We start from the raw sequence: 27,575 nt of genomic DNA on the forward strand, positions 1-27,575 counted from the left end.
ATGAATATCTACAGTTTATTCTTTGTTTTAATTTGGGAGTATTTTTTTCTAAAATGTAATTACTTGGTCAAAGAATATTTTATGGTTCTTTCTTTCCCTGGTTCTCAACAGATTTGTTCTAATACAAAGTTTAACTCACAAATACAGATGTTCTTCCACTTGGACTTGTCTAATTTTTATTTTTTCTTACTCTGAGATTTTGTCTTCACTAAATACTCTTCAAACAGTGTACTTACTGCACTGTAGCATGTTGTGCATGGTTATTGCAAAGGGTGTCTGAAATTGAGGATGGTCAACTGTCAGGCTTCTAGATTTACCTTTTGGAAATCTTTGTGCTATTCAGTAACATACTTTGTTTCTTGATATTGGTCATACTGAGTTGAATATTAATTTATGTTAACATTTCTACCTTATGATTCTTAGTATCTATTTGTGTGGGGCCAGTTTGTAGTAAACTTTTTGCACTTGTCTGCAAACTTAACACCTGGTACTGGTTGTGCAATTAGTTATTTGGCCTACTTGACTTGAAGGAACATGGTGCAATCAGTGGCTCTGTTTGCCTGCCTTGGTTGAATAAGAAATGTAGAAACTAAGGATAAATATATGACGTTTTTATGTAGGAAAAATGAGGTCTTTTCTTCAGCCTATTTTCTTTTTTTTTTTTTTTTTTTTTGCGGTACGTGGGCCTCTCACTGTTGTGGCCTCTCCCGTTGTGGAGCACAGGCTCCGGACGCGCAGGCTCGGCGGCCATGGCTCACGGATCCGTGTCCCCTGCGTCGGCAGGCGGACTCTCAACCACTGCGCCACCAGGGAAGCCTGCAGCCTATTTTCTTTTAAAGGCACCATTTTGATTGGTTGTTCTAATTGAATTTCCATTTCAAGAGACAGCTGGGCTTCCCTTTTGTTCAATTTATATTGGCTCTGAGACCATCTTAGATTGGTAACAATATCTGTGATCAGCCTTTTCTTTTTTTTATTAATTTTTAAAAATTGGAGTATAGTTGATTTACAATGTTGTGTTAGTTTCTGCTGTATAGCAAAGTGAGTCAGTTATACATATACACGTATATCCACTCTTTTTTAGATTCTATTCCCATATAGGTCATTACAGAGTATTGAGTAGAGTTTCCTATGCTATACCCTAGGTCCTTATTATGTGATCAGCCTCTTCTGAATGCTTCTCAGGATCCTTACTTGGAGATTTAATATTGATACATGCTTATATAATTTTGAACTAACAGGCTACTATTCTGGTAGTTCTCAGAACTTCCCAATTCTAGTTTTTGAAGTGAGTGTACCACCTGAAGATAGAATAATAAAAGATGTGGGGTTGAGAGAAATTTGATAATGTTAACAGTTACAGCAGTCCAGAAAACCCAGTGGTTAGGCATTTGCACGTTGCATGCAAACTTGTTGGGATGAGTGGTGGAATGGATGAGTATGATGACTGTAACAGGATGCTGGGTTTGCTTGCTAGTTGTAATGTTTCTTGTTAGATGACCCTGGGAGTAAGTCTACACAGTGATCACTTCTGTCTGATCTTTTTGCCTTTTTTGTGGCATATTTCAAAGGCAGATACTCTTGTGATTAAAGTGGAAACAGCTTGAGATAATTAGTCCATCCACAATTATTTTATTAAGTAGTAAAAGCAAAGTTTGTAATAATTGTTTAGATAAGAAAGTAAAGTTCATGGCTTCTTTGTTCATGTTCATACTGCAGTTCTGAAGTAGCAGGGGAAAATGTGGTGGTTGGACATCGTTGGGTTGGCAGACCTAAGGAAGTTGATGTGCCGGAGCCTGAGGAAGATTTCCAGCAATTTCTGCTTCTAGTCATCAGTGAGATGTGGGAAGATACTGTGTCTCTTACTCAAGAGCACAGAAAATCATATATGTGGAATAGGAGCAAGTTGTGGGAGATACATAATATGTTCATCCAAATAAAAACCCAGGAAAGTGCTCTCACTCATCTCCCAAATCTAAATGACGGCATCAAGGGCAGAGTGACAAAAAAGTATGGGAAGGCTGAGAAGAAGGCTAAAGAGATTGCAATGATGGTAGAAATGTTGGTCGAGTTAGTCCAGGGGATAGAGAAAAGTGAATCCTCTTGAAGGAGGATTGGCAGTTTATGACCAAAGGATTCCAATGAACTGATGGAGATTGGCTGATGCCCACGAGAACCTAACACCAGAGAGAGAGTCTTTCGTTTTCTCTCTTTTTTCTCTGTATATACTCTGTCCTCACAGTAGGTTTGTGGTATAGTCTGCAGTTGATAACGTCGACGTGAGTTTTGATTGCTAAATGTTTTTGTTTGGGGAAATAACTTTTATTTGGAAAATGCTGTCACATGCAGAAATTAGGGCTTAGATTGTAAGCATTTGCAACAGACACATTTGTTCCTGGGCTTTGGTTATTGTTTCTATTTTGAGGTGATTTGCTCTTTCTTATGTGACATGATAGGTCATCTGGAACCTTAGGTCTGTGTGTGATACATGACACTCAGAGTTGGAGTTCTCTAGCTCTGGAGGTGCTGAAGGAGCTGCATTAATTCTAGAAGATGACTCCATGCAGCAATTGCTGGAGAAACTGAAGAAGGGACCAGACTTCAACTGGGAATGTGAATGGGGCTGATCTGGCTGGGACTGATGAATCAGAAGAAGGGATGGAGGATGGTATTGTCTGTATTTGGGGGCTTTAATTTCTGTTTTAGATCATAGGAGGAGAGATGTATTTTGTTCAAAATTTAAATTTTACATGGCATGCTATCTGATGCAACCTATCTGGTCAGTTTATTTGGACAATGTAACTCGGCTTTATTTGACGTGGAACCTAGAATAGGAGATGAGATCTTGGTATTGTGTACAAGTTGATTTAGTACTCTGATGCATTTCAGGGTATTCTGGGCATAAAATGGAGGATATTTGCAAAGGTCCTTAAAGGGCTGGGGAAGAAACACATGGAACTGTCTGCATAGGTCACTGAATGGACAGGGAAGAGGCATCTTCAAGGTTTGTAAGCTGTCCAGCTATAAGTTCGCTTGAGTAGCAGACCTGACAAGTAATTGAGATCAAAACTCTACCATGTTTTTAAAAAAAACAACTTAACATGTTAATGGAAGTATTCATTTGTTTGGAAAGACAAAAGATCTAAAAAAAAAAAGTAAGATATTCCAGAATTGAAAATAATAAGAGTACGTATAAGGTAAAAAGAAATGTGTTCATCAAAATGCAAATAGATTATTTGTAGCTACCTGTGAGAATCCTTATGTTTAAAACATTTTGAAATTTCTCAGTTGGTTCATTTGAATGGATAAAGAGGTTATAAATATTTTATAGCTAAGTGTTCTAAAAATAAGGTAATGTTAAGACCTGAGACTCATTCAGCACATTTTTATTATTATTATTATTTTTTGGCTGCGTTGGGTCATTGTTGCTTTGCTGGCTTTCTCTAGTTGCAGTGAGCAGGGGCTACTCTTCGTTGTGGTGCGGTGGCTTCTCTTGTTGCGAAGCACAGGCTCTAGGCGCACAGGCTTCAGTAGTTGTGGAGCGCAGGCTCAGTAGTGTGGCACACGGGCTTAGTTGCTCCGTGGCATGTGGGATCTTCCCGGACCAGGGATCGAACCCATGTCCCCTTCATTGGCAGGCAGATTCTTAACCACTGCACTGCCAGGAAAGTCCCAGCACATTTTTATTTCAGCCATACTTGGTGCTGGAGAGAGTGGTGAACGTGATAGATAAGGGGCTCACTGTCATGGATGTTCTGTTTTACTGGGGGACACAGAATAAGCACATTGAAAATCAAATATAGAGTGAAAAATATTATGAAAAAAATCAGGAAACTCTGTGTGTGTGTGTGTGTGTGTGTGTGTGTGTGAGAGAGAGAGAGAGAGAGAGAGAGAGAGAGAGAGAGAGAAAGGGAGAGAAAGAGAGGGAGAGAGAGAGAGAGAGAGAGAGAGAGATATTGGGATGGGGTAGATTTAGATTACTTGGAGAGGAAAAGCTTCCCTGAGACTATGACTCATGAGCTGGAGACCTGAAGGAGTCCCAGTAGGACATGATGTGTAAAGATCCAGAGAAGGGAACAAACTTGGGGTATCAGGGCAACAGGAGGAAGTACAATGTATTAGTTTTCTATGGCTGCTGTAACAAATTACCACAACCTAGGTGGCTTACAGTAACAGAAAAATTTCTCTTACAGTTCTGGAGGCCAGAAGTTAGAAATCATGGTGTCAGCAGTGCTGTCTTCCTTCTGTAGACTCTAGGAGATAATCCATGCCTCTTCTAGCTTCTGGTGGTTATGGGCAGTCCTTGGCTTGTGGCTGCCTCTTTTTCTGCTGTCTTCACAGGCCTTCTCTGTGTTTGTCTTAATACCCTTTGCCTCTCATAAGGACACTTGTGATGACATTTAGAGCCCACTGTGATAATCTGGGGTAATCTCCTCATTTCAGAATTCTTTTTTTTTTTTTTTTAATTTTTGGCTGCGTTGGGTCTTCGTTGCCGCGTGTGGGCTTTCTGTAGTTGCAGCGAGCGGGGGCTACTCTTCAGTTGCAGTGTGCGGGCTTCTCATTGCAGTGGCTTCTCTTGTTGCAGAGTACGGGCTCTAGGGCACGTGGGCTCAGTAGTTGTGGCACACGGGCTTAGTTGTTCCACGGCATGTGGGATCTTCCCGGACCAGGGCACGAACCCGTGTCCCCTGCATTGGCAGGCAGATTCTTAACCACTGCACTTCCAGGAAAGTCCCAGAATTCTTAATTATATCTGCTCGATCTCTTTTTTCCAAATAAGATAACATTTACACCTTTCAGGAATTAGGACAATATCATTGAGTGGCCATTATTCAATCTGCTATAGCTAGTATGGCTGAAGCACAGTGAGATAAGACAAGATTGGTAGAAAATGAAATCCGAGAAGGAAAGAGAAAAGGAGAGGGAGAGGACCCTGGAGATAGTGGTGGACATAGAGCTGATAGGACTGGATGGGCTGGATATGGGGAATGAAAGAGAGAGTGATGCCAGGTTTTTAAATTTAAGCAACTAGATGGATGATGGTGCTCTTTACTGAAATGGGAAACATGTGGAAGATGAACAAATTTGGGAGGGGAAAAAAATCAAGAATTCTGAATTTGCTGTGTTCATTTTGAGATACCTAAGAAAACATGTAAGTAGGAATGCCAGTCAGTAGATAATATGAATTTGTTGCTTAGGAGAGGGATCAGAGCTATAGATACAAATTTGGGAATTACCTATATATTAATGGGGTTTAAAGCTGTGAGATTGGGTAAAGTTAGATAGAGTAAAATAGACTGAGGGCTGTGCCATGAACTGTGGGGCACTCCAACTTTAAAGGAACGTTAGAGGAGGAGCTGGCAAAGGAGATTGAGGAGGGAGTGGCCAGTGGGGCAAGAGGAAAACCAGGGGAGTGTGTGTTCCTTAAGCCAGAGAAGAATGTTGGAAAGAGGAAGGAGAGTCTGTTGTTTCAAATGCTGCTGAGAGTTCTGGTAGGATGAAGCATAAAAGTAGTAATTTTATTACATAATATCCTTATTATAAGCTTTTTCAGAGCAGAGGTGAGGATGGAGGCTAGACTAGAGTGGCTTGAAGGAAAAATGGAATATGAGAAAGTGGAGGCAGCAACTGTAGACAAGATGTTTTGCCTACAAAGGAGCAGAGAAGTGATGCAATAGCTGGAAGGAAATATGAAGTTAATTCATTTTTAAGGTAATGAAAAAGGTTAAGGATTTTTTATGATGAAAGGTGAATTCTGTTGAAAAAATTTTTTTAAAAAAATTTGCCTTGGAATGTATTTGGGACATTAAATTCCACAGTCTGAAGATTGTCTAATAATAGTAATTTTTCGATTCTTTGGTGCCAGAGTGTTTCATTACTTTTTTATCAGTTATATAATGCTGAAAGCATTATAACACTTATAAAACCAGCCCTTTTTGGGGCTCTATTCATCCAGTAATACTTTGGCCACTAGAAAAGAGAAAGAAGTCTTCAGGGTTTCAGTTTAAACAGGGAAAACTGGATTACTTTTCTTGTTTTAATGTCTATGGTAATCATAAATTGGAACTTTTTACTGTAGCCCAAGCCATTTCCAGGATTCTATTGTCTATTTTTAATAAGTTGGAAAAATAACTGGATGACTTTTGAGCTTTATAAAGGTAGTTTTTAAAGTCATTTAGTGTCTTTTGTGAAAGAAATTTTAGATAAAAGTATTACCTGAAGAGACCTACCTTGGTACGCTCCCTCCAGCTTTGGGTTTATTTAAAGGAATTTATTTGAAAAAATATTGTGATTCTTCTAATGCAATCAGTTAATTAAAGTATCATCTGTAAATTTTAGGTCACTTTTCGTTTTTAAATGATTGAATTCTGATTTTGATGTGCAAGAATTTCAGAGCTCTGTTCAAAAGTTTTGCCTTAAGTAGAGGAAGCTTGTTTGAGAGGAAATAAAGATTTAATGATGATAAGGACATCCTAGGAGTTGGAAGTGAGAAAAATGTTACTCATGTTGTCATTAACCCAGGAATACCCTGAGAAATGTTGGAAGGTTCCAAAATTAACTTGACATTTAGCTATGAATTTTCTGAGTCCACCAGTCGTTACACCATTGCAAGCATAATGCATATGTATTAATAGCGAATATATTTTGAGACTGAAGTAGGGAAAATGGGACAATCAGTATTTGGGAGCATTAAAGGCAATCTTGAACTATTTCTGTGACAAATTTGATTGAAATTAACCATTAATATTCTGACCTGTAGCTGGCGTCCACCATTTCATTGGATTTTTAGTGCACCTGCGAGATAACATCTGTAGATACACTGTTTTTAGTGCATAAGTGAGGTTTTCTTTGCTTTAGAATTAATTCTTTTTTTAATAATGTGAGTACATTAGTTTCACTTCATATAAAAACAATTGAAGTTTAAAAATAAATTTCTGTAGTGCTTTACTGTAGAAATTGTTATCTGCCACTCTCCTTCTGTGCTCTACTTTATTCTGTACAGATTTGATGAGTATACTGTAAAATACTGAACTCTGTAACCTATATTGTGTATTGGCAGGTATTGATTTACTCATGTATTACTTTGGTTATTGTAGTTATATAATAATAGTGTTTGATTATACTTTTCAAGTAGGGTGGCTAAAGTTTTATTTGAAGTTGGGTGTCAGCAAACTCCATACAGGGCCAGGTAGTAAACATTTTAAACTTTGAAGGCCTTATGGTCTCTGTTGCGACTTTGCTATTGTAATGCAAAAGCAGCCATCGACATACCTAGATGAATTGAGCGTGGCTGTGTTCCAGTAAAACTTTATTTACAAAAACTGGTAGCCCACCAGATTTCTCTTGTGGCTGTAGTTTGCTGACCAGTGTTTTAAGTGATATATTAATATGCTATACGTACAATGTTAAAGTGGAGGTGTTTTAAAGTAATTAATAAAGGAACATGCAGTGACTCAGAAAATCTTACATTCTGTAATTGTTTTGTTCTGAACAAAACCCAGTTGTTAAAATTTTGTAGTATTTGTGAGATAGATTACACATTTTTATTATTCAAAGTAGAAAACTAGTCTTTTTTTTTTCTTACAGGATAGGTATTCTTCTGGAGCAAATGGAGACACTTTTAACAGGACTCTGGCTTCATTGTCAGGTATGTGTTAAGGCAAAAATGTAAAACCGTTTTTAGGTTAAGGGCTTCATCCAGTGGATGAGGAGCTGACTAGTAGATGTCTTGTAGAGGATGTTTTCTAAATTTTCTAGTGAGAATTCATTCTGACTTGAATATTTTGGGTTGGGGGCCACTTACAGCTAAAGGAGAGAGGAGAGAGTGTAGTGCTGTAGAGTGTATCCTTTGATTTAGTAGGTTTGCTGTAAAACCTTTGCCCGACCTGGAAGTTGCATGTTTGGCTTTCAGGCTGCTTAGGGGATTGTCAGGGTTCCTGATATAAGGCAGTAGGAGATTGGACTCTGTAAGGTGTTGAAGCAGGTTGCAGTGGTGGTGACCTGTCAGGATAACTGTTTAAACCAAACTCATATCTAGATAATATGAGTTTCTTTGGGATCTGAAAACAAATTTAGGGGAGGTCCTAGGCAAATAAGAGAAACAAATCAAGATAAGGGAGCTGTTGTTTTCTCCTACCATTTATTTCCATCTGGTTCGCCTACATATTTTATAAAGTTGATGTGGATGGGAAGATGGGTGGAAGTGGTAGGACCTGGGCTAGGAAGTTAAACTTATGGCAGTAGTGTTTCATTTTGTTGAAGTCCAAAGCAGGCTGAAATGCTATTTCTACTATTTTTCTTCAGTTTTTCTTATTGTGGTAAAATACACGTAACACAAAATTAACTGTATTAACCATTTTTAAGTGTACAGTTCAGTGACATTAAGGACATTCATATTGCTGTGCAGCCATCACCACCATCTACCTCTGGAATTTTTTCATCTTCCCAAACTGAAACTTCGTGCCCATTGAACAATAACTCGCCAGTACTTCGTCTCCTCAGCTCTTGGCAATCACTGTTTACTTTCTATGAATTTGAGTTACTATGAATTTACTGTGAGTCTCTATGAATTTGAGTAACTACTACTTTTAAGTCTTACTCTGATACAAGAGAGGGCCTGGTGACACCAGGTAGTTTCATTTCTCTCATCAAAAATTAGTGGATGAAGTAAAACATTTTATAGTCTAGGAAGCTACTGGCTCACTGAAGCCTGTCCCAAAGTGAAAAAACCTGTGGAGAGGTAGTTTCTAAAATGTGAAGGGGAGTTCGAGAATCAGAGTTCATTGGGTTAAAGCAAATTTAATTCCCATGTTCACCTTAATTTCAGAGTAATTCTCTCTCTCTCTCTTTTCTTAGAGTAATTCTCTTGATAGAAGGAAGTTGAGTTTAGAAGAAATGCTTTTGCTATTACCAAGATGCATTTGTCTTTTGTAAACATTTAAATGCAGCGGTTTAATATAGAATATTCAGATTCTCAGAAGTTGATGAAATTTATGCCTGCTGAAACCCCAGCAGAAGGCTAACCACATGCATGTGTATGTACTTGAAGTATTCAAAAAAGAAAATTGGGTAAAAGTAATCTATACTTCTTAACACATCTATATGCATAGATCATTGCGTAATCAGGAGAAACCTTGTTCTGTGAGGTGTCAAAGATAATTTTTGTAAGGGAATGAAAGTTTGGGTCTATAGTATATTAAGGTATAACGTGACTTTGTAGTGAAATCATCAGTAAACTAGATTGAAATAGCCACCAACTAAAACCCTGGACTTTTCTTAGCATTAGATCTTGAATGTTCAGGCTAATGATATAAAATCAAATAATGAAAAATATAGATTGCCTGCTCACCTTCTGGATAACAAATACTTTGGTAGCTCTTTTTTAAGTAAAATATTTTTTCATGAAAATAGATTTCCTTATTACAGAAATACATACTAGGCCAATGAATGCTATACTAAGTTAATACCTACATACTCTTATTGTAAAAAAAAATAGTGGAAAAACTTAAATATAGTTGTGAAAAGAAAGAAAATGAAGTGAAATCTTGGCTCCCAGGTTTAACCATGAGTGTCTGTTGACAGTCTTTCAACTCTGATTGTTTAGATTTCTGCATGAATCAACCAACTATGGATGAAAAATACTTGGAAAAAAATTCCAGAAAGTTCCCCAAAGCAAAACTTGAATTTGCCCTCCACTGGCAACTATATATATAGCATTTACATTGTATTTAGTATTATATGTAATCTAGAGATCATTTAAAGTATGTGGAGGATGTTAGGTTATATGCAAAGACGACACCATTTTATATGAGGGACCTGTGCGCCCAGGGATTTTGGTATCCTTGGGGGTAGGGGGTGGGTGGAGGGGATTAGGTGGTGGGTCCTGGATCCAACCCTCCTCCGATACCAATATTTAGCTCCCTCCCTTTCCCCTGTATACTCCACTCACACTTCTTCCCTTCGCACTCTCCTAATAGTTACCACACTTTTTGCATAAAAACCTATACTCAGTTTTTATATCATGGCTGTGTATATATCATTCATACGTGAACCATGTAATATATTATGGTTGCATTTCCTTTATTATTCAATCTTCTGTTTTGTTTTTTACTAGAGTTAATCATTACCTTGTTTACTTGATCTGTGTTTCTATTGCTAATTTACTTCAAAACCCTCTGCCAGAAGCACAGCTATTTATTCATATCTATTTATGTTCATAGTTTTTAACACATCTTTCTAAGCATGGATATGCATCAGACTATATTCATGGTTAGGTTCTATGACGTATACAGTGATCTATCAGTTTCATTTTTTCTTGATTCCTCTATCCTCTCCAGGATAGACTTGCCTCTCTAGCCTCTCATCCCAAGAATTACCCTTCACCTCTTTCGTGTGTCACCTTTCTTTTCCCTGAATCCCATGTTTTTTCTATCTTGATTCCCCTGCCTCCCCACTTCAGTGGAGCCCATTTTCCTGCAGCTTCTTGGGAAAGGAAGCATGGGAAAGAAATTTGAGAGATTGCAAATATCTTTACTTTCATAATTGATTCATAAAAACAGAAGATTGATTCCCACTTTGAGTAACATTTTAGGTTGGAAATAATTTTCCCCCAAAACTTTATAATTGCTTCATTGTACGTGAAATACTAGTGATGCTGCTTAGTTTGATATGAGTTCTGGTCCTTTGTATATGACTTTTTCTAAACTCTTCTAAAGCTTTTAGGATCTTACTTTGTCTTCTGTATTCTGAGAATTTTATGATTGTGTAACTTGATGTGGAACTTTTTATTTATTATACACTTAGTCTATATAGACACTTAGTGAGTGGGCCTTTTAAATCTGAAATTCATACCCTTTACTTATTTTCTTATTTTTTTCTCTGAGGATTATTATAATTTCATTTGAATGTTATTTCTGTTCCCTGTGCTGGTTCTTAGACTTCTTTTCCCTGTGTTTGTTTTGTTTCATGTAGGTGACTTTCTTCAGAAGTCTGGTGATCCTTGACTGCCTTTTTGTATTTAAGAGTGGAACATTAAAAACTCACCCCTGTGCCTGGACACAGCTTCTTGACTGATGGGTTCTACTCTTAAGTGATTGGGCCAGGGCTAGGCTGTTTTGTTGGGGAGAGCAGTTTTCTTAGAGAGGAATCATGTTGTGCTTTTCTAGAGGATTTAAGTTTTTTAAGCTCTCATTTCTTGTTTCATCCTTCCCTCCTCTCTCTTTCCTTGTTGTATTGAACAGATCCTGTGCTGCCTTTGCTGATTTCTTTTTTACCCATTTTTGAATGATTTGAATTCTTCCTAGACTAGCTATTAGAAGTGTCAGGGAATTCTTACTCCTCTACTTCCCTGAAGCAGCCATTCTTTTTGTGTGTGTGTTTTAAAAGATATGTTGTTACGTGTGCCTATTTTTTTGTGTGCTTGTAATTTTAACTTAGAAAAATGTTACTGTGCTGAAGATCTCATAATTTTTTCTTACCCCCCACCACTATGTTTATGACATATTCCTAATTGATAATTGATTGCATTATTTCTAACTACTGTATGGTATTTCATATACTTTATCACCAAGTTTTATATCCTCCCTATCCCCATGATGGACACTGTAATTACCTCTTATTTCCCTCCAGCACCACAAGGATGAACATTCTTTTACATGTCCCTTTATGGGTCTAAGTGAGAATTCTTTGGGTAATGGACTCAGGAGAGGAATTACAGGGTCATGGGGTGTATAAATACTTAATTTGATTAAATATTTAATAATTGCTTTCCAGAATAGCTATGTCAGTCTATACTCCCATAAGTAGGACCTGAGGGCTCTTATATTCCATTGACATTACTATTCAGTCTTGTGCTTTTAGCCAGCCTATTGGGTATATAGTAAAATCTCTGTTTTAAATTTGCTTATCTGATTATTTATTAGCTTAACTGTCTCTTCATATGCATGCATGTTATCTTTTTGGGTTTCCACTTCTGTAAGTTGCGTATCATATATTTAGTCCATTTTTCTATTGGGTTTGCTTTCTTCCTCTTGTTGATTGGCAGGTATTCTTTGTATGTTCAAGATTTTACACTTTTTTCTGATTTAGACGTTGTGAATATCTTCTTCCATTTATTATCTGTCAACTTTGTCCATGATATTCCTTGCTGATCAAAAATTTTAATTCAAAGCCATTAATTTTTTTTTTGCTTTCTGATTTGCTTTTGCACTTTTAGTTAAGATGCTTTTCCCTACCTCTGTGTCAAAAAAGTAACCACCTAAGTTATCTTTAGAGTTTTACCTTTCACGTTTAAATTTTATTCATCCGAATCTGTACTTTAAAAAAAAAATTCATGATGGCCATATTTATTTGGGTGCCAAATCAGGACATAGTATATGTAGTATGAGTGTACATACAGGGCTCACAAAAAAGAATCTTTGACGTTAGGGTTTTTCTCGTCAACTTGGGCCATGGGTCTTCAGTGATAGTGGAGGTTTTTTTTTTAAATCTTGGTAACATAAATGTAACATAAAATTTACTGTCTTAATCATTTTTTAAGGTAAAAAATGATTAAAAATTACTTTTTAGAGCAATTTTAGGGTCACAGCAAAATTAAAGGGAAGGTATAGAGTTCCCATAAACCCCCTGTCCTGACGCATGCTCTGCTTCCCCAACTACCAACCTCCCCCACCAGAGTAGTACATTTGTTACAATTGATGAATCTACGTTGGCACATCATTATTACCCAAAGTCCATAGTTTACATTATGGTTCACTCATTGTGTTGTATATTCTGTGGGTTTGCACAAATGTGTAATGACATGTATCCACCATTATAGTATCATACAGAATATTTTCACTGCTCTAAAAATCCTCCATGCTCCACCCATTCATCCCTGCCCTCTTCTTCAACTCCTAGCAACCACTGATCTTTTTATTGTCTCCATAGTTCTGCCTTTTCCAGAAGGTCGTATAGCTGGAATCATACAGTATGTGGCCTTTTCAGATTGGCTCCTTTCACTTAGTAATATGCATTTAAGCTTCCTCCATGTCTTTTCATGACTTGATAGGTATTATTTTTTTTTCTTTTTTCTTTTTTTAGTACGGAATAACATTCCATTGTCTGAATGTACCACGGGTTTTTTGTTTTTTTTTTAAACATTCACCTACTGATGGACATCTTTGTTGCTTCCAAGTTTTGGCAGTTATGAATAAAACTGTTAGAAACATCCATGTGCAGGTTTCTTTGTGGACATAAGTTTTCAACTCCTTTGGATAAATACCAGGGAGCATAGTTGCTGGATGGTATGGTTAAGAGTATGTTTATTTTTGTAAGAAACAACCAGACTGTCTTCCAAATTGTGTCTGTAACATTTTGCATTCCCACCAGCAATAAATGAGAGTTTTTGTTGCTCCACATACTCCTCAGCATTTGTTGTTGTCAGTGTTATTGATTTTGGCCATTCTAATAGGTATATAGTGGCATCTTATTGTTTTAATTTGCATTTCTCTGATGTCCTGTCATGTGGAGCATCTTTCCATATGCTTATTTGCCCTATATTCTTCTTTGATGAGGTGACTGTTAAGGTCTTTGACCCATTTTTTAATTGGGTTTTCTTATTGTTGAATTTTAAGAGTTGTTTATTTTGGATAACAGTCTTTTATCAGATATGTCTTTTGCAAATATCTTCTCGCAGTGTGTGGCTTGTCTTTTCATTTACTTGACATTATCTTTCACAGAGAAGTTTTTAATTTTAGTGAAGTCCAGCTTATCAATTATTTCTTTAATGGATTATGCCTTTGGTGTTGTATCTAAAAAGCCATTGCCATTCTCAAGGTCATCTAGATTTTCTCCTGTTATATTCTAGGAGTTCTATAGTTTTGCATTTACATTTAGGTCTGTGATCCATTTTTAGTTAATTTTTGTGAAGGGTGTAAGGTCTGCTCTAGATTCTTTTTTTTTTTTTTTTTTTTTTTTTTTGCGGTACACGGGCCTCTCACTGTTGTGGCCTCTCCCGTTGCGGAGCACAGGCTCCGGACGCGCAGGCTCAGCGGCCATGGCTCACGGGCCCAGCCGCTCAACGGCATGTGGGATCTTCCTGAACCGGGGCACGAACCTGTGTCCCCTGCATCGGCAGGTGGACTCTCAACCACTGCGCCACCAGAGAAGCCCTAGATTCCTTTTTTCTTTTTTTTATACCATGTGGATGTCCAGTTGTTCCAGCACCATTTGTTGAAAAGATTTTCTTTGCTCCATTTTATTGCCTTTGCTGTTTTGTCAAAGATCAGTTGACTATATTAATATGGGTCTATTTCTAGGCTCTCTGTTCTGTTCCATTGATCTATTTGTTATTTTGCTAATACCACACTGGCCTGGTTACTATAGCTTTATAGTAAGTCTTAAAGTTGGGTAGTGTCAGACCTCCAACTTTGTTCTCCTTCAATATTGTGGTGGCTGTTCTGGGTCTTTTGTCTTTCCATATAAACTTTAAAATCAGTTGTTGATATCCACAAAATATATAACTTGCTGCAATTTTGATTGATATTGAACTTATAGATCAAGTTGGGAAGAACTGACATCTTGACAATATGGAGTCTTCCTATCCATGAATGTGGAATTATCTCTCAGTCTATTTAGTTTTTCTTTGATTTCATTAACCAGAGTTTTACAGTTTCCCACATATAGATCTACATATTTTGTTAGGTTTATACCCAACAGGTTCATTTTTTGGGGTGTTAATGTAAATGGTAATGTGTTTTTAATTTCAAATTCTACTTGTTCATTGCTGGTGTGTAGGAATGCAGTTAACTTCTGTGTAATAACCTTGTATCCTCCAACCTTGCTGAAATTGCACGTTAATTCCACAGGAGGTTTTTTTGTCAGTTCTTTTGGGTTGTCTACATTGGTGATCATGTCATTTGTGAAAAAAGACAGTTTTATGTTGTATGTCTTCCTTCCCAATATGTATACTTTTTAGATAGAACTTCCAGTATGATGTTGAAAAGGAGTGATGAGAGGGCACATCCTTGCTTTATACCTGATATTAGTGGGAAAACTTTTGAGTTTCTCATTATTAAGTATGATGTTAGCTATAGGGTTTTTTTAGCTATACTTTATCAAGTTGAATAAGCTCTCTCATCTTAACAATTTTTAAGTGTACAGTTGAATCCATCCTTTTGAATATGGTGTGAAATAGAGATCATTTTATCTGCATATGGTAACCCAGTTTTCCCGGCACCATCTGTTAAGCATTCTGTCTCTTCCCTCATGATGTCTGATGCAGATTCATCTCATGCAATTTTATTCTTTTTTTTTTTTTTTTTTTTGTCTTGAAGCACTGGACAAATCTACCATTCATTGAATAGTAGTAGAAGTAACAAGCATTTAGGCTTTTCCTCATTTCAGTGGGAATGCGCCACATTTTTTATAATTAAAGTGTAATGTTTGCTTTAGGCTTCTGTTAATTTTTTTTTCAGTCATGCCAAGGAAGTTTCTTTCCTTTCTGCTTGACTATTAGTTTTGTTCAGGAATGGCAGTTGAAAGTTAGCCAGTGCTTTTTTTTTTTTTTGGAATTACTGATTTCTGTTGTTTTTCTTCTTTAAATATTTTAGTGTAGGGAAATAAATGGATTTTCTATTTTATTTTTTAAATTAATTTATTTAGATTTTATTTATTTATTGGAGTATAGTTGCTTTACAATATTGTGTTAGTTTATATTGTACAGCAGAGTGAATCAGCGATATGTATACATATATCCCCTCTTTTTTGGATTTTCTTCTCATTTAGGTCACCACAGAGCACTGAGTAGAGTTCCCTGTGCTACATAGTAGGTTCTCATTCGTTATCTATTTTATACATAGTATCAATAGTGTATATATGTCAATCCCCATCTCCCAATTCATCCCACCTCCCCCTTTCCCCCTTGGTATCTGTATGTTTGTTCTCTACATCTGTGTCTCTATTTCTGCTTTGTAAATAAGATTGTCTATACCAGTTTTTTCAGATTCCACATATATGTGTTAATATACGATATTTGTTTTTCTCTTTCTGACTTACTTCACTCTGTGTGACAGTCTCTAGGTCCATCCGTGTCTGTACAGATGACCCCATTTCATTCCTTTTTATGGCTGAGTAATATTCCATTATATATATATGTACCACATCTTCTTTATCCATTCCTCTGTTGATGGACATTTAGGTTGCTTCCATGTCCTGGCTGTTGCTGATAGTGCTGCAGTGAACATTAGGGTGCATGTGTCTTTTTGAATTATGGTTTTCTCTGGGTATATGCCCAGTGTTGGGATTGTTGGGTCATATGGTAGTTCTATTTTTAGTTTTTTAAGGCATCTCCATACTGTTCTCCATAGTGGTTATATCAATTGGATTTTTTTTTTTTTAACTTGAACTAACTTTGTGTTCCTAGGATAAGTTTCTAGGATAAATTCATTCCTTGGATAAATATAGTTATTTTATTGCAGTATTGGATGAAATCAGGTGTTTTATTTAGCACTTTTTGAATTATATAAGATTGGCCTGGGGCTTCTCTGGTGGTGCAGTGGTTGAGAGTCTGCCTGCCGATGCAGGGGACGTGGGTTCGTGCCCCGGTCCGGGAAGATCCCACATGCCACGGAGTGGCTAAGCCTGTGAGCCATGGCCGCTGAGCCTGCGCGTCCGGAGCCTGTGCTCCGCGATGGGAGAGGCCACAACAGTGAGAGGCCCGCGTACCGCAAAAAAAAAAAGAAAAAAGATTGGCCTGTAGTTTTCTTTAAGTTGTTCTCATTTGATTCTGTTTTCAGGCTTTTCATTTAAAAGAAAAATAAGCTCTGGAACATGGAAATTACCTGCTTTTTATAAGTTTAGTAGAATTTGTCCACAGAAGTGTCTAGGCCAGGCCAGGTTCTTCTTAACTAAATAATTTTTTTTTATTGAAGCATAGTGTACACACAGATTCAGTATTTTTAATTGAGTAATATACATATCATAAATGTACAGGTCACTGGAGTTTTACAAGCTGAACACTCCCTTGTAACCAGCACCCAGATCAAGAAACAATGCATTATAGGAGAACCCTAGAAGCCCTCCTGTGTCTCCCTTCAAGGTACAATCCCTCTGTCAGGAGTAACTACTATTCTGATTTCTAACAGAGACAGGAAATCTTGGGAAGAGTATACAGAAACTTTAGTTGATTGAAAGGTATGTTAGTCTGTTTCTTGAGCCTAAAACATTTCCTGTTGACTCTAAGGGCTTGCCATTTCTTATACACAAGTTACTTTCTTATGTATTTGAGTATCATTGCAACATTTGCTTTATATGTTGATTCACTATAGAGAATGAGTGAGTACTTTATTCCTTTTTCCATTTATGTCTTAGTGATATAGCTTGGGAACTACCAGTCTTAGACCAGTGCTGTTCATTAGGACTTTCTGCAAGGATGCAGATATTCTCTAGTTGTACTGCATTTGGCTGTTGAACTACAATTTATATTTGATTGTTGAGCACTTGAAACATGACTAACATGACTCGTGCAACCGAGTAACTGAATTTTTGATTCTATTTAATTTTAATTAATTTTGAAGTTAAATAGTCACATGTGGCTAGGCACTACTGTATTATACAGCATAGCTTTAAAATTTGAGCCAGCTAAGGCATGGCTATTCTCATCTTGTATATTTGGGGAGAGCCTGGCAAACATTAGAAACTAGTGTTTGGAAAATTGTTAATTTTTCTGGCTGTGTCCTTGCCTGGAATGTTCTTGTCCTTGTAATGTCCCCTTCCCTTTTCTCTTTACCAAAAGCAAAGCTACTTCTTACTGTGATGCTGAAATTGGTACTTCCTTCATGAGGAGTCCCTTGAATGTTGGAGCAGTTAGATTTTTGAATAGATCTTCTTAAGTTGGCTTTGAGCTTTCCGTCATCTGAGAGCATCTGAGCTTTACCTATTTACTACTACCTGGAACTCAGAAGCCTTTAGGTTGCTTGATGAAATGTTTAGCCTGATCAAGAGAGAAGGAAACTAGTATGAATTGTGATACCAGAATATAGCTAGAGGAGGAACATACAGAGGAGGGATATGTGATTTAAATGTCTTTTAGCATTTTTTATTTTTGAAAGTTTTTTTTTACCCTAATATGTGGCAACTAGTGACAGTAAGAATTCAAAGAATAATTGTTACCTTGTGACTTTATTTTATTGATAGAACCTTTATTGAAGGACTTTTCATAAAAAGAAATACCTACTATATTAAAAATGTCACATTTGCAAATTATAAAGCTTCATAAATGTTTTGAACTACCACCCATTTTTAAGAACACTACTAATATTGTTATATTGTTTATGTATTATTTTCCTGTTCTGTTGTCCAGTCCACATCCTGCGTTCTTTCCCTTCCTTTTCAAAAAAAAGCTTTATCACATACGTATGTCTCCCCAAACACTATATTTAAGTTTGCTTCTTTAAGTTTTACAAAAATGGTGCTGTACCATAAATAGTTTTTGTTCCGCAATTTGGATTTTTCACTCAGTATTCTTTCTTTATTCTTTATCTGTGTTGCCAGTTGTTGTAGTTCATTTATAATTATAATCTGCTGTGTGAATCTATCATATATATAATACTATATAATATAGAACACAGTGTATGTAAAACTCTGTTGTGTGACTATATACCACATATTTTAATTCGTTTCTTGGTGCACATTTGAGTTGTTTCCTTTTTTATTGTTATGAACAAAGCTGCCATGAACATCTCTTTTTTTCCTTGTTTGCTAAGTATATGTTTTCAGTCGTGAATGGTGTTGAATTGTATTATTTACTTTAATCTGTGGGGATAATTAGTTTTTTCTTTTCTAATCTGTTAAGGTTGTTAATTACCTTTTTAGATGTTCTGATGTTAAAATACCCTTGCATATTGGAATAAACCCAACTTGGTCATAGTGTTTTATCTGTTCAGTTACTGTTGGGCTTGATTCGCTAATATGTGTTTTTGAGATTTTGTATCTACTTATGAGTAAGAGGGGTTTATAATTTTCTTCTGTCTTGTCATATCAAAATTACGATGGCCTTGTGGAATGAGTTGGGGTATAATTCCTCTTTCTATTTTCTGGTGGACTTGTATGACATTGGAATGATTTGTTCTTTGAGAGTTTGGTAGAATTCACCTGTGAAACTACATTTAGGTGTGATGCAGAGATTTAAGTACTGGTTCAGTTTCTTAGGACAATTTTGTTTGTTTTTATTGCTTCTTGAGTCTGTTTTGATGAGTTAATTTTCTTGGAACTTTTCTGTTTAAGTTTTAAATTTAGTAGTATGAAGTCGTTCATGGTAATTTTTATTTTATTGTGGTAAAAAGCATATAACATGAGAGTTATTCTCTTAAACTTTTAAGTGTACAGTATTACTGTTAACTACAAGCACAGTGTTCAAGCAGAACTCTAGAAACTTTTTTATCTTACGTAATTGAAACCTTATATCCATTTAACAGCACCTCTCGCTGTTTTTGAGGTTATTTCCTTTTTAAAAAAATTCCAAATACTGTTCAGTTATGTCTTTTCTTTCTTTCCCTTCCCCCTGCCTCCATCAGACTTCTAGTGATTTGTCACTCTGGCAAGTCTTTATTGGTTTCTTAAAAAAAAATTTTTTTTTAATTGAAGTATAGTTGACCTAAATGTTGTGTTAGTTTCTGGTACACAGCAAAGTGATTCGGTTATACATATATATACATACATATGTTCTTTTCAGATTCTTTTCCATTATAGTTTATTACAAGATCCTGAATATAGTTCCCTGTGTTATACACTAGGACCTTGTTGTCTATTTTATATATAGTAGTTTGTATCTGCTAATCCCAAACTCCTAATTTATCCCTCCCTCCCCTTTTCCCTTTGGTAACCATAAATTTGTTTTTATGTCTGTGAGTCTGTTTCTGTTTTTTAAATAAGTTCATTTGTATCATTTTTTTAAGATTTCACATATAAGGGATATCATATGATATTTGTCTTTCTTTTTCTGACTTCACTTAGTATGATAATCTCTGGGTCCATCCATGTTGCTGCAGATGGCATTATTTCAGTCTTTTTTATGACTGAGCAGTATTCCATTGTACATATATGTCACATCTTCTTTATCCATTCATCTGTTGATGGACATTTAGGTTGCTTCCAAGTCTTGGCTATTGTAAATAGTGCTGCTGTGAACATTGGGGTGTATGTATCATTTTGAATTAGAGTTTTCTCCAGATATATGCCCAGGAGTGAGATTGCTGGATCATATGGTAACTTTATTTTTAGTTTTTTAAGGAACCTCCATACTGTTTTCCAGAATGGCTGCACCAGTTTACATTCCCACCAGCAGTATAGGAGGGTTCCCTTTTCTCCACACCCTCTCCAGCATTTATTATTTGTAAACTTCTAAATGATGGCCATTCTGACCCATGTGAGGTGATGCCTCATTATAGTTTTGATTTGCATTTCTCAGATAATTAGCAATGTTGAGCATCTTTTCATGTGCCTATTGGCCATCTGTATGTCTTCTTTGGAGAAATGTCTATTTAGGTCTTCTGCTCATTTTTTGATTGGGTTGTTTGTTATTGAGTTGTTTGTATGAGCTGTTTGAAAATTAATCCCTGGTCGTTCACATCATTAGCAAATATTTTCTCCCAGTCCATAGGTTGTCTTTTCATTTTGTTTACGGTTTCCTTTGCTGTGCAAAAGCTTGTAAGTTTGATTAGGTCCCATTTGCTTATTTTTGCTTTTATTTCTATTGACTTGGGAGAGTGATCTAAGAAAACATTGGTAAGATTATTTCAGAGAATGTTTTGCCTGTGTTCTCTTTTAGGAGTTTTTGATGTGATTTGAAAAGGGATTTTTTTTTTTAAACTTTCCCTTTCTGGTATTTCATTGTTAGTGTAAAGAAATGCAACAGATTTATGTATGTTAATCTTGTTCTGCTACTTTGCTGAATTTGTTTATCAGTTCTAGTAGTTTTTGTGTGGAGTCTTTAGGGTGTTCTATATATATTATGTTATCTGCATATAATGACAGTGTTACCTCTCCCTTTCCAATTTGGATATCTTTTATTTCTTTTTCTTGTCTGATTGCTGTGGCTAGGACTTTCAATACTATGTTGAATGGAAGTGGTGAGAGTGGGCATACTTGTCCTGTTCCAAATTTCAGCGTGAAGGTGTTGTTTTTCACTGTTGAGTATTATGTTGGCTGTGGGTTTGTCATAAATTGCTTTTGTTATGCTTAGGTATGTTCCCTCCATACCCACTTTGGTAAGAGTTTTTTTTTTATCATGAATGGGTGTTGAATTTTATCAAATGCTTTTTCTGAGTCTATTGAGATGATCATGTGGTTTTTGTCTTTTGTTTTGTTGATGTGGTGTGTCACATTGATTTTGTATGTGTTGAACCATTCTTGTGACCCTGGGATGAATCCAGCTTGATCATGGTGTATGATCCTTCTTATGTGTTGTTTGGATTCGGTTTGCTAATATTTTGTTGAGAATTTTTGCATCTATATTTGTCAAAGGTACTAGCCTATAATTTTCTTTTTTGGTAGTGTCTTTGCCTGGTATCAGGGTGATGGTGGCTTCATAAAATCACTTTGGGAGTATTCCCTCTTCTCAGTCTTTTGGAAGAGTTCAAGAAAGATTGGTACAAGTTCTTCTTTGTATGTTTGATAGAATTCTCCAGTGAAGCCATCCAGTCCTGGACTTTTGTTTGCAGGGAGTTTTTAAATTACAGTTTCTATTTCACTTATAGTGATCAGTCTGTTCAAATTATCTGTTTTGTCTTGATTCAGTTTTGGTGGGCTGTATGTTTCTAGAAACTTGTCCATTTCTTCTAGGTTGTCCAATTTGTTGGCATATAATTGTCTATAGTATTCTCTTATTTTTTTTTGTATTTCTGCAGTGTTAGTTGGTATTTATCCTCTTTCATTTCTTACTTTGTTTATTTTGGGTCCTCTGTCTCTTCTTCTTGGTGAGCCTGGCCAGAGGTTTCTTGATTTTGTTTATCATTTCAAAAAAACCAGATCTTGGTTTTATTGATTTTTTTCTTTTTTTTTTTTTTTTGTAGTACACGGGCCTCTCACTGTTGTGGCCTCTCCCATTGCGGAGCACATGCTCCGGACGTGCAGGTTCAGTGGCCATGGCTCACGGGCCCAGCCGCTCCGCGGCATGTGGGATCTTCCCGAACCGGGGCACGAACCTGTGTCCCCTGCATCGGCAGGCGGACTCTTAACCACTGCGCCACCAGGGAAGCCCTCTATTGTTTTTTTAATCTCTGTTTTATTTATTTCCTCTTTGATCTATATTATTTCTCTCCTTGTGACTGTAGTTTTTGTTCTTCTTTTTCTAATACTTTTAGATGGTAGGTTAGGTTGCTTGTTTGAGAGTTTTTCTTGTTTTTTGAGGAAGGCCTATATCACAATAAACTTCCCTCTTAGATTTTGTGTGTTTGTTGTCATTTGTCTCAAGGTATTTTTAAAATTTACTCTTTGATCTCATTGTTGACCCATTGGTTTTTGTCGTAGCATGTTGTTTAGTCTCCTTGTAATCATTTTTTTCTTGTTTCTCTTTCTGTGATTGATTTCTGGTTTCATGCCATTGTGGTCAGAAAAGATGCTTGAAATAATTTCTATCATCTAAAATATGTTGAGGCTTGGTTTGTGTCCTGGTATGGGTCTAACCTAGAGAATGTTCCACGTGTGCTTGGAAAGAATGTGTAGTATGTATATATTTTGACCGTAATGTCCTGAAAATATCAATTAAGTCTAACTGTTCTATTGTGTCATTTAGGACCTCTGTTGTCTTATTGATTTTCAGTCTGGAAGATCTGTCCGTTGATGTCAGTGGGGTGTTAAAGTCTCCTACTATTATTGTATTCCCATCCATTTCTCCCTTTATGTCTGTTAGTATTTGTTTTATGTATTTAGATGCTCCTATATTGGCTGTATATATGTTAATGAGTGTAATATCCTCTTCTTGTATTGATCCTTTTATCATTATATAGTGTCCTTCTTTAGCTTTCTTTATGGCTTTTGTTTTAAAGTTGATTTTGTCTGATATGAGTATTGCTACCCCCACTTTCTTGTCATTTTCATTTGCATGAAATATCTTTTTTCCATCTCCTCACTTTCAGTCTATGTGTGTCCTCCATCCTAAAGTGGGTTATCGGTTTCCTAAAGAGCTAGGTTTTGGTTTTGTTGAGCCGCTATTATATGTTTGTTTCTCCTATTTCATTAATTTCTGCTCTTACCATTTTTTTCCTCCTTTACTTTTGTGTGATTTATTTTGTTCTTTTTCTAACATTCCTATTAGTTGAGATGGCTGTTTAGCTCATTAATTTTGAGTTCTTTTTTTTTTTTGAGTTCCTTTTTTTTGTATAAAAATTTAAGTTCTGATATATGTCATTTTTATCATACAATCCTAAGTACTTCTAAAGTTCCATTGTAATTTTTTTCTTTGCACTATGTTATATAGAAGTGTTTTAGAAATACATTTCCAAATGTAGGAGGATTTTAATCAAGTTTTTTTGGTATTTAATAATTTCTAATTTTTTTAAATTGAAGTATACTTGAGTTACAATACCATATTAGTTTCAGGTATATAACAGTGATTTGATTTTTTTTGGGTTACACACCATACAAAGTTAATATAAGACATTGACTATATTCTCTGTGCTATACATTACATCCCTGTAACTTATTTATTTTATAACTGGTAGTTCGTACCTCTTAATCCCCTTCACCTATTTCGTACCTTCCCCCACCCCTCTCCCATCTGGCAAACCACTATTTGTTTTCTGTATCTGTTACTCTTTTCTGTTTTGTGTATTTGTTTGCTTGTTTTGTTTTTTAGATTTCACATATAAGTGAAAATATACAGTATTTGTCTTTCTTTTGGTAACTTCCAAATTGATTGCATTGCCATTAGAGAATTTTGTGTATATGATATTGATTTTTGAAATTGTTGAATTTGCATTTTGGCCTTCCATGTGGCCAGTTTTTATGAACATTCTATTGTTGAATGTCAACTTCTTTAATGTTTTTAGTTCTGTGAATGTGCACAGTGTTCTGTGAATGACTGTAATTTACCTGTTCTCCTTTGATTTTTTTTTTTTTTGGCTATTATAGACAATGCTTATAAAAACATCTTTGTGTGTATCTGTTACCATCTGAGTATATCCACAGGGAAAATCATACTAGTATACTTCCAAAAAGTATTTTCTTTTAAAATCAATCAAGATTGATCCAGTTTATAGTTTCAATATTGTATATGATTTGTGCTTGTTTCGCTATGTCCTTGATTAGTCTCAGTATTAGCAAACTGTTTTCCAGTCAGTTGTGGTTGGGAAAATTATATCCTTTTTTGATTTCCAATTTCTTTGGAAAGTGAGAGACGCTTTTTTTTTCTTTCTTTCTTTTGGAGAACTACCTATTCTTATTCATAGCCCATTTTTCTACTAGGCTTTTCATCTTTCTTAGTGCTATATAAAATTCTTCCTTTGCCATGTGGATGGCACTTTGAGAAGGTTTAAAGTTTGCTTACCACCAAGGTATTTTTTTTGTTATTTTGACTTGCTTCAAATGTTATTTGCTTTAGAAATGGATGATGGATCTTCTCGAAGAGATCATTTCATGAGAAGCAGATTTGCCGCTGGGAGGAGTTTGGGAAACAGGGGTAAGTATCTTTCCTTAATCTTCTGTTAGATAGTTTTGAATAGTGGAATGAATAGAGGCCTTTATGGCTGTTTAGTGCAAGGTAAAATCTTTTATAACTTAGTGTACAGTAGACTTTGTTGGGATAATGAGTTTTTTTTTTTGATGTCTGTTATTTTTTGCTGCTTTACTTTTTTTTTTTTTGCGGTACGCCGGCCTCTTACTGCCGCGGCCTCTCCTGCTGCAGAGCACAGGCTCCGGACGCGCAGGCCCAGCAGCCATGGCTCACGGGCCCAGCTGCTCTGCGGCACGTGGGATCCTCCTGGACCGGGGCACGAACCTGTGTCCCCTGCATTGGCAGGCGGACTCTCAACCACTGCGCCACCAGGGGAGCCCGCTGCTTTACTTTTTTTAAGATAGCAGGCAGTAGTTAAATTGATTAGATAGATTGGTCAAAGAGAGTTGCTTCCCAGAGCTTCTTCAGTTGTTGGTGATTATTGTTCCCAACAATTGGCATAGGAGGAATGTTTGTAAAAGCTCCAAAGATTATGGTGTGAAGGAACTCTTTCTTAAGTTTTATATTTCTCAAGAAGAGGAAGTATGAAAAGCAGTTCTGTTAACTCATTAATATTAAGAGGTTGTTTTCCAAAAATTGGAATTTTTTGTTGTTACTTTTAGAACAACCAGTGCTAGATTTGACAGATAATGACCCAGCAAAATACCTTCCTCCAGTCCATTTGATATTAAAATGCTGAAAATATTCTGCACTATGTTTTATTATAGTGCAACAAAATATTTATTATTAGAACCTCAAATTAAATGGTCATATGGATTTTTAAATAAATTTATTTCTTTTATGGGATGCCGTAAGCTAGGGTTAATTGGCAGTTTTAAATATACACGACACTTATTCTTGAATTTATTATTATTTTTTGAAAGACGTCAATCCTTCTAGATATTTTTATTCATTGGAAACTAAAGGTTGATGCGTGTATTTCATTTGCCATTTGGAAAATTTAATATTTTTAGATACAGTTAACATAAATGTGAACTTTTATGTTTTGACATGTTTCTGCTACTAATGGAAATAATTTATTTGTTAAATATGTCTATATACATTTTGTTTTTTAAGCCTGCATATTAAGTAAGAGTCGTTGATGATTTGGAGCATGTAGTTGTGCTAAGAGGTTGAAGTGTGGGTTTTGTTTGCTACTACTAAGATTAGAAATACAAATACCTTAATATTATACTCAGGGAACTATTTAATATTTAGATATATTTTAAAATCCTAATTTAGAATGGGTTATAATACTTTTTGATGAAGACTTCTAAACATTGTTGAATAAAGCCTTTTTAAATGAGAAAGCCATCACTGAGAGAGACTTCACTATAAATTGTTAATTCCATATGTTGTAGGTTGAAATACATTAAATTTCTGATCAAAACTCTTTGTAAATGTTAATACTTTAAAAAGTTATCTTTGAAAAGAATCTGAAAAAGAATAAACATGTGTATGTATAACTGAATCACTTTGCTGTACACCTGAAACTAATACATTATAAATCATCTGTACTCCAATAAAATTAAAAGAAAAAAAGAAAAAAAAGCTATCTTTAATACTACATATAATCCTGGAAATTCATAGAAGACCCATGAGTATAACCCCTTTCCCGAATGATCCATTTAACATTTTCGCTATTTTCAATCTCTGTGATATTTGTTCTCAGAACTTGCATATCTAGTCACATGGTTTTGAAATTGACTCTTAATTGCTTAACATATATATTGATTAGCTTTTTATCTTCTGTGAAGTATGGCCTAAAAAGCCTTAACTTCCTGAATCACACACTTCTTTAGAATCTGATGAAAATACTGATAGTTGCATATATGCAATTTTGCATTTGGCATTAGGAGTTTCACAGATCCCTTAACTCCTCTGCACTAGGATATTACAGATGGAGGTAAGACAGTTTATGAGGATCACAAGATAATGATAGTTATCCCAATGATAGTTTGAAGTGGCAGTTTATGATGTTTTGGATGTCTGTTCTAAGTTTTTGTTTTAAATACCTGTGCTGCTTGCCATAGCAACTCTGCCCTCAAAATTCTTAATTTAGTGGTAGAGAAACACATGGAAAGAAATATTGCTAAAAAAGAGATACACATAGTGTATTGTGGGAATGTGACTGAAGGATTGACTATGGCTGGAGGACTGAAGGAGGACTTCACTGAAGAGGTGGCTTTTGAACCCGGCTTTTGAAGAGTGAAAAGAATTTTGCTAGGAAAAATAAGAAAGCAGGGAATGTCATACTGAAGGAACAGCATGTAGGAAGGTAGAAAATATTAGAAGTTCACAATGTGGAGTATGGGAAGTTGTTTTATGAATTAAAATGTTGGGTGTTCAGAGCCATGTAGTGGGGGATAAAGCTAATAAGGCTGATATGAGGACATACTATGGAGGGGTGGGAGGTAAAGGGGAGTGGTATTCATGGCATTTTTTTCTTTATTATGTAGTCCCTTCCTAATTTTAATTTTAAAAAGTGGAAAGACTGAGAGCGACTGAAGTACTAGAAAAATGAATAAGTAACAGAATAATTACAGGACAGCAATGTAAAATTTTCAGTAGCAATGACTTTCACATAGGGGTATAATGTAAATAGCTATCAGGGTGAGGTTTCAATATATAGAAAATCAGAGTTGAATTTCTTGATTAAAGGTCACTAGTAAAATAACACCTAGTAGACAGTTGTATTTCACCAATAGTATATTTGTTTTTACTTTGGTGTAATTTAATGATTTTAAAAAGTTGCAGGTGTATTTTATCTTTATAAGTTCCTGTACTACTCTCTCCCTGTCCTTGGGAGTTCCCTTAACCCACAGATTCATTTAATTCCTAGTTATTGATGGCACACTTGATTTTGTATGTTGAAGAGTTTTAACTC

General features: G+C 35.8%; 1 protein-coding gene and 1 pseudogene across 7 annotated transcripts in view; both read left to right on the forward strand.

The window, feature by feature from the left end:
• Positions 1-27,575, forward strand: part of DDX4 (DEAD-box helicase 4) — a 69,100-nt gene that overhangs the window by 2,480 nt on the left and 39,045 nt on the right. For all 6 annotated transcript variants that reach the window (XM_079916777.1, XM_079916781.1, XM_079916782.1 and 3 more), the window contains 2 exons: positions 7,588-7,648; positions 24,578-24,655. In XM_079916777.1, the coding sequence (XP_079772903.1) occupies positions 7,588-7,648; positions 24,578-24,655 (139 nt within the window). The remainder of the gene's footprint in view (positions 1-7,587; positions 7,649-24,577; positions 24,656-27,575) is intronic.
• On the forward strand, positions 1,740-2,198 carry LOC307183865 (MORF4 family-associated protein 1-like; annotated as a pseudogene). The gene has a single exon. The product of its transcript is annotated as an MORF4 family-associated protein 1-like (transcript).

This window comes from Stenella coeruleoalba (assembly GCF_951394435.1).
Source record: "Stenella coeruleoalba genome assembly, chromosome: 3".
In the NCBI taxonomy this organism is placed as follows: Eukaryota; Metazoa; Chordata; class Mammalia; order Artiodactyla; family Delphinidae; genus Stenella; species Stenella coeruleoalba.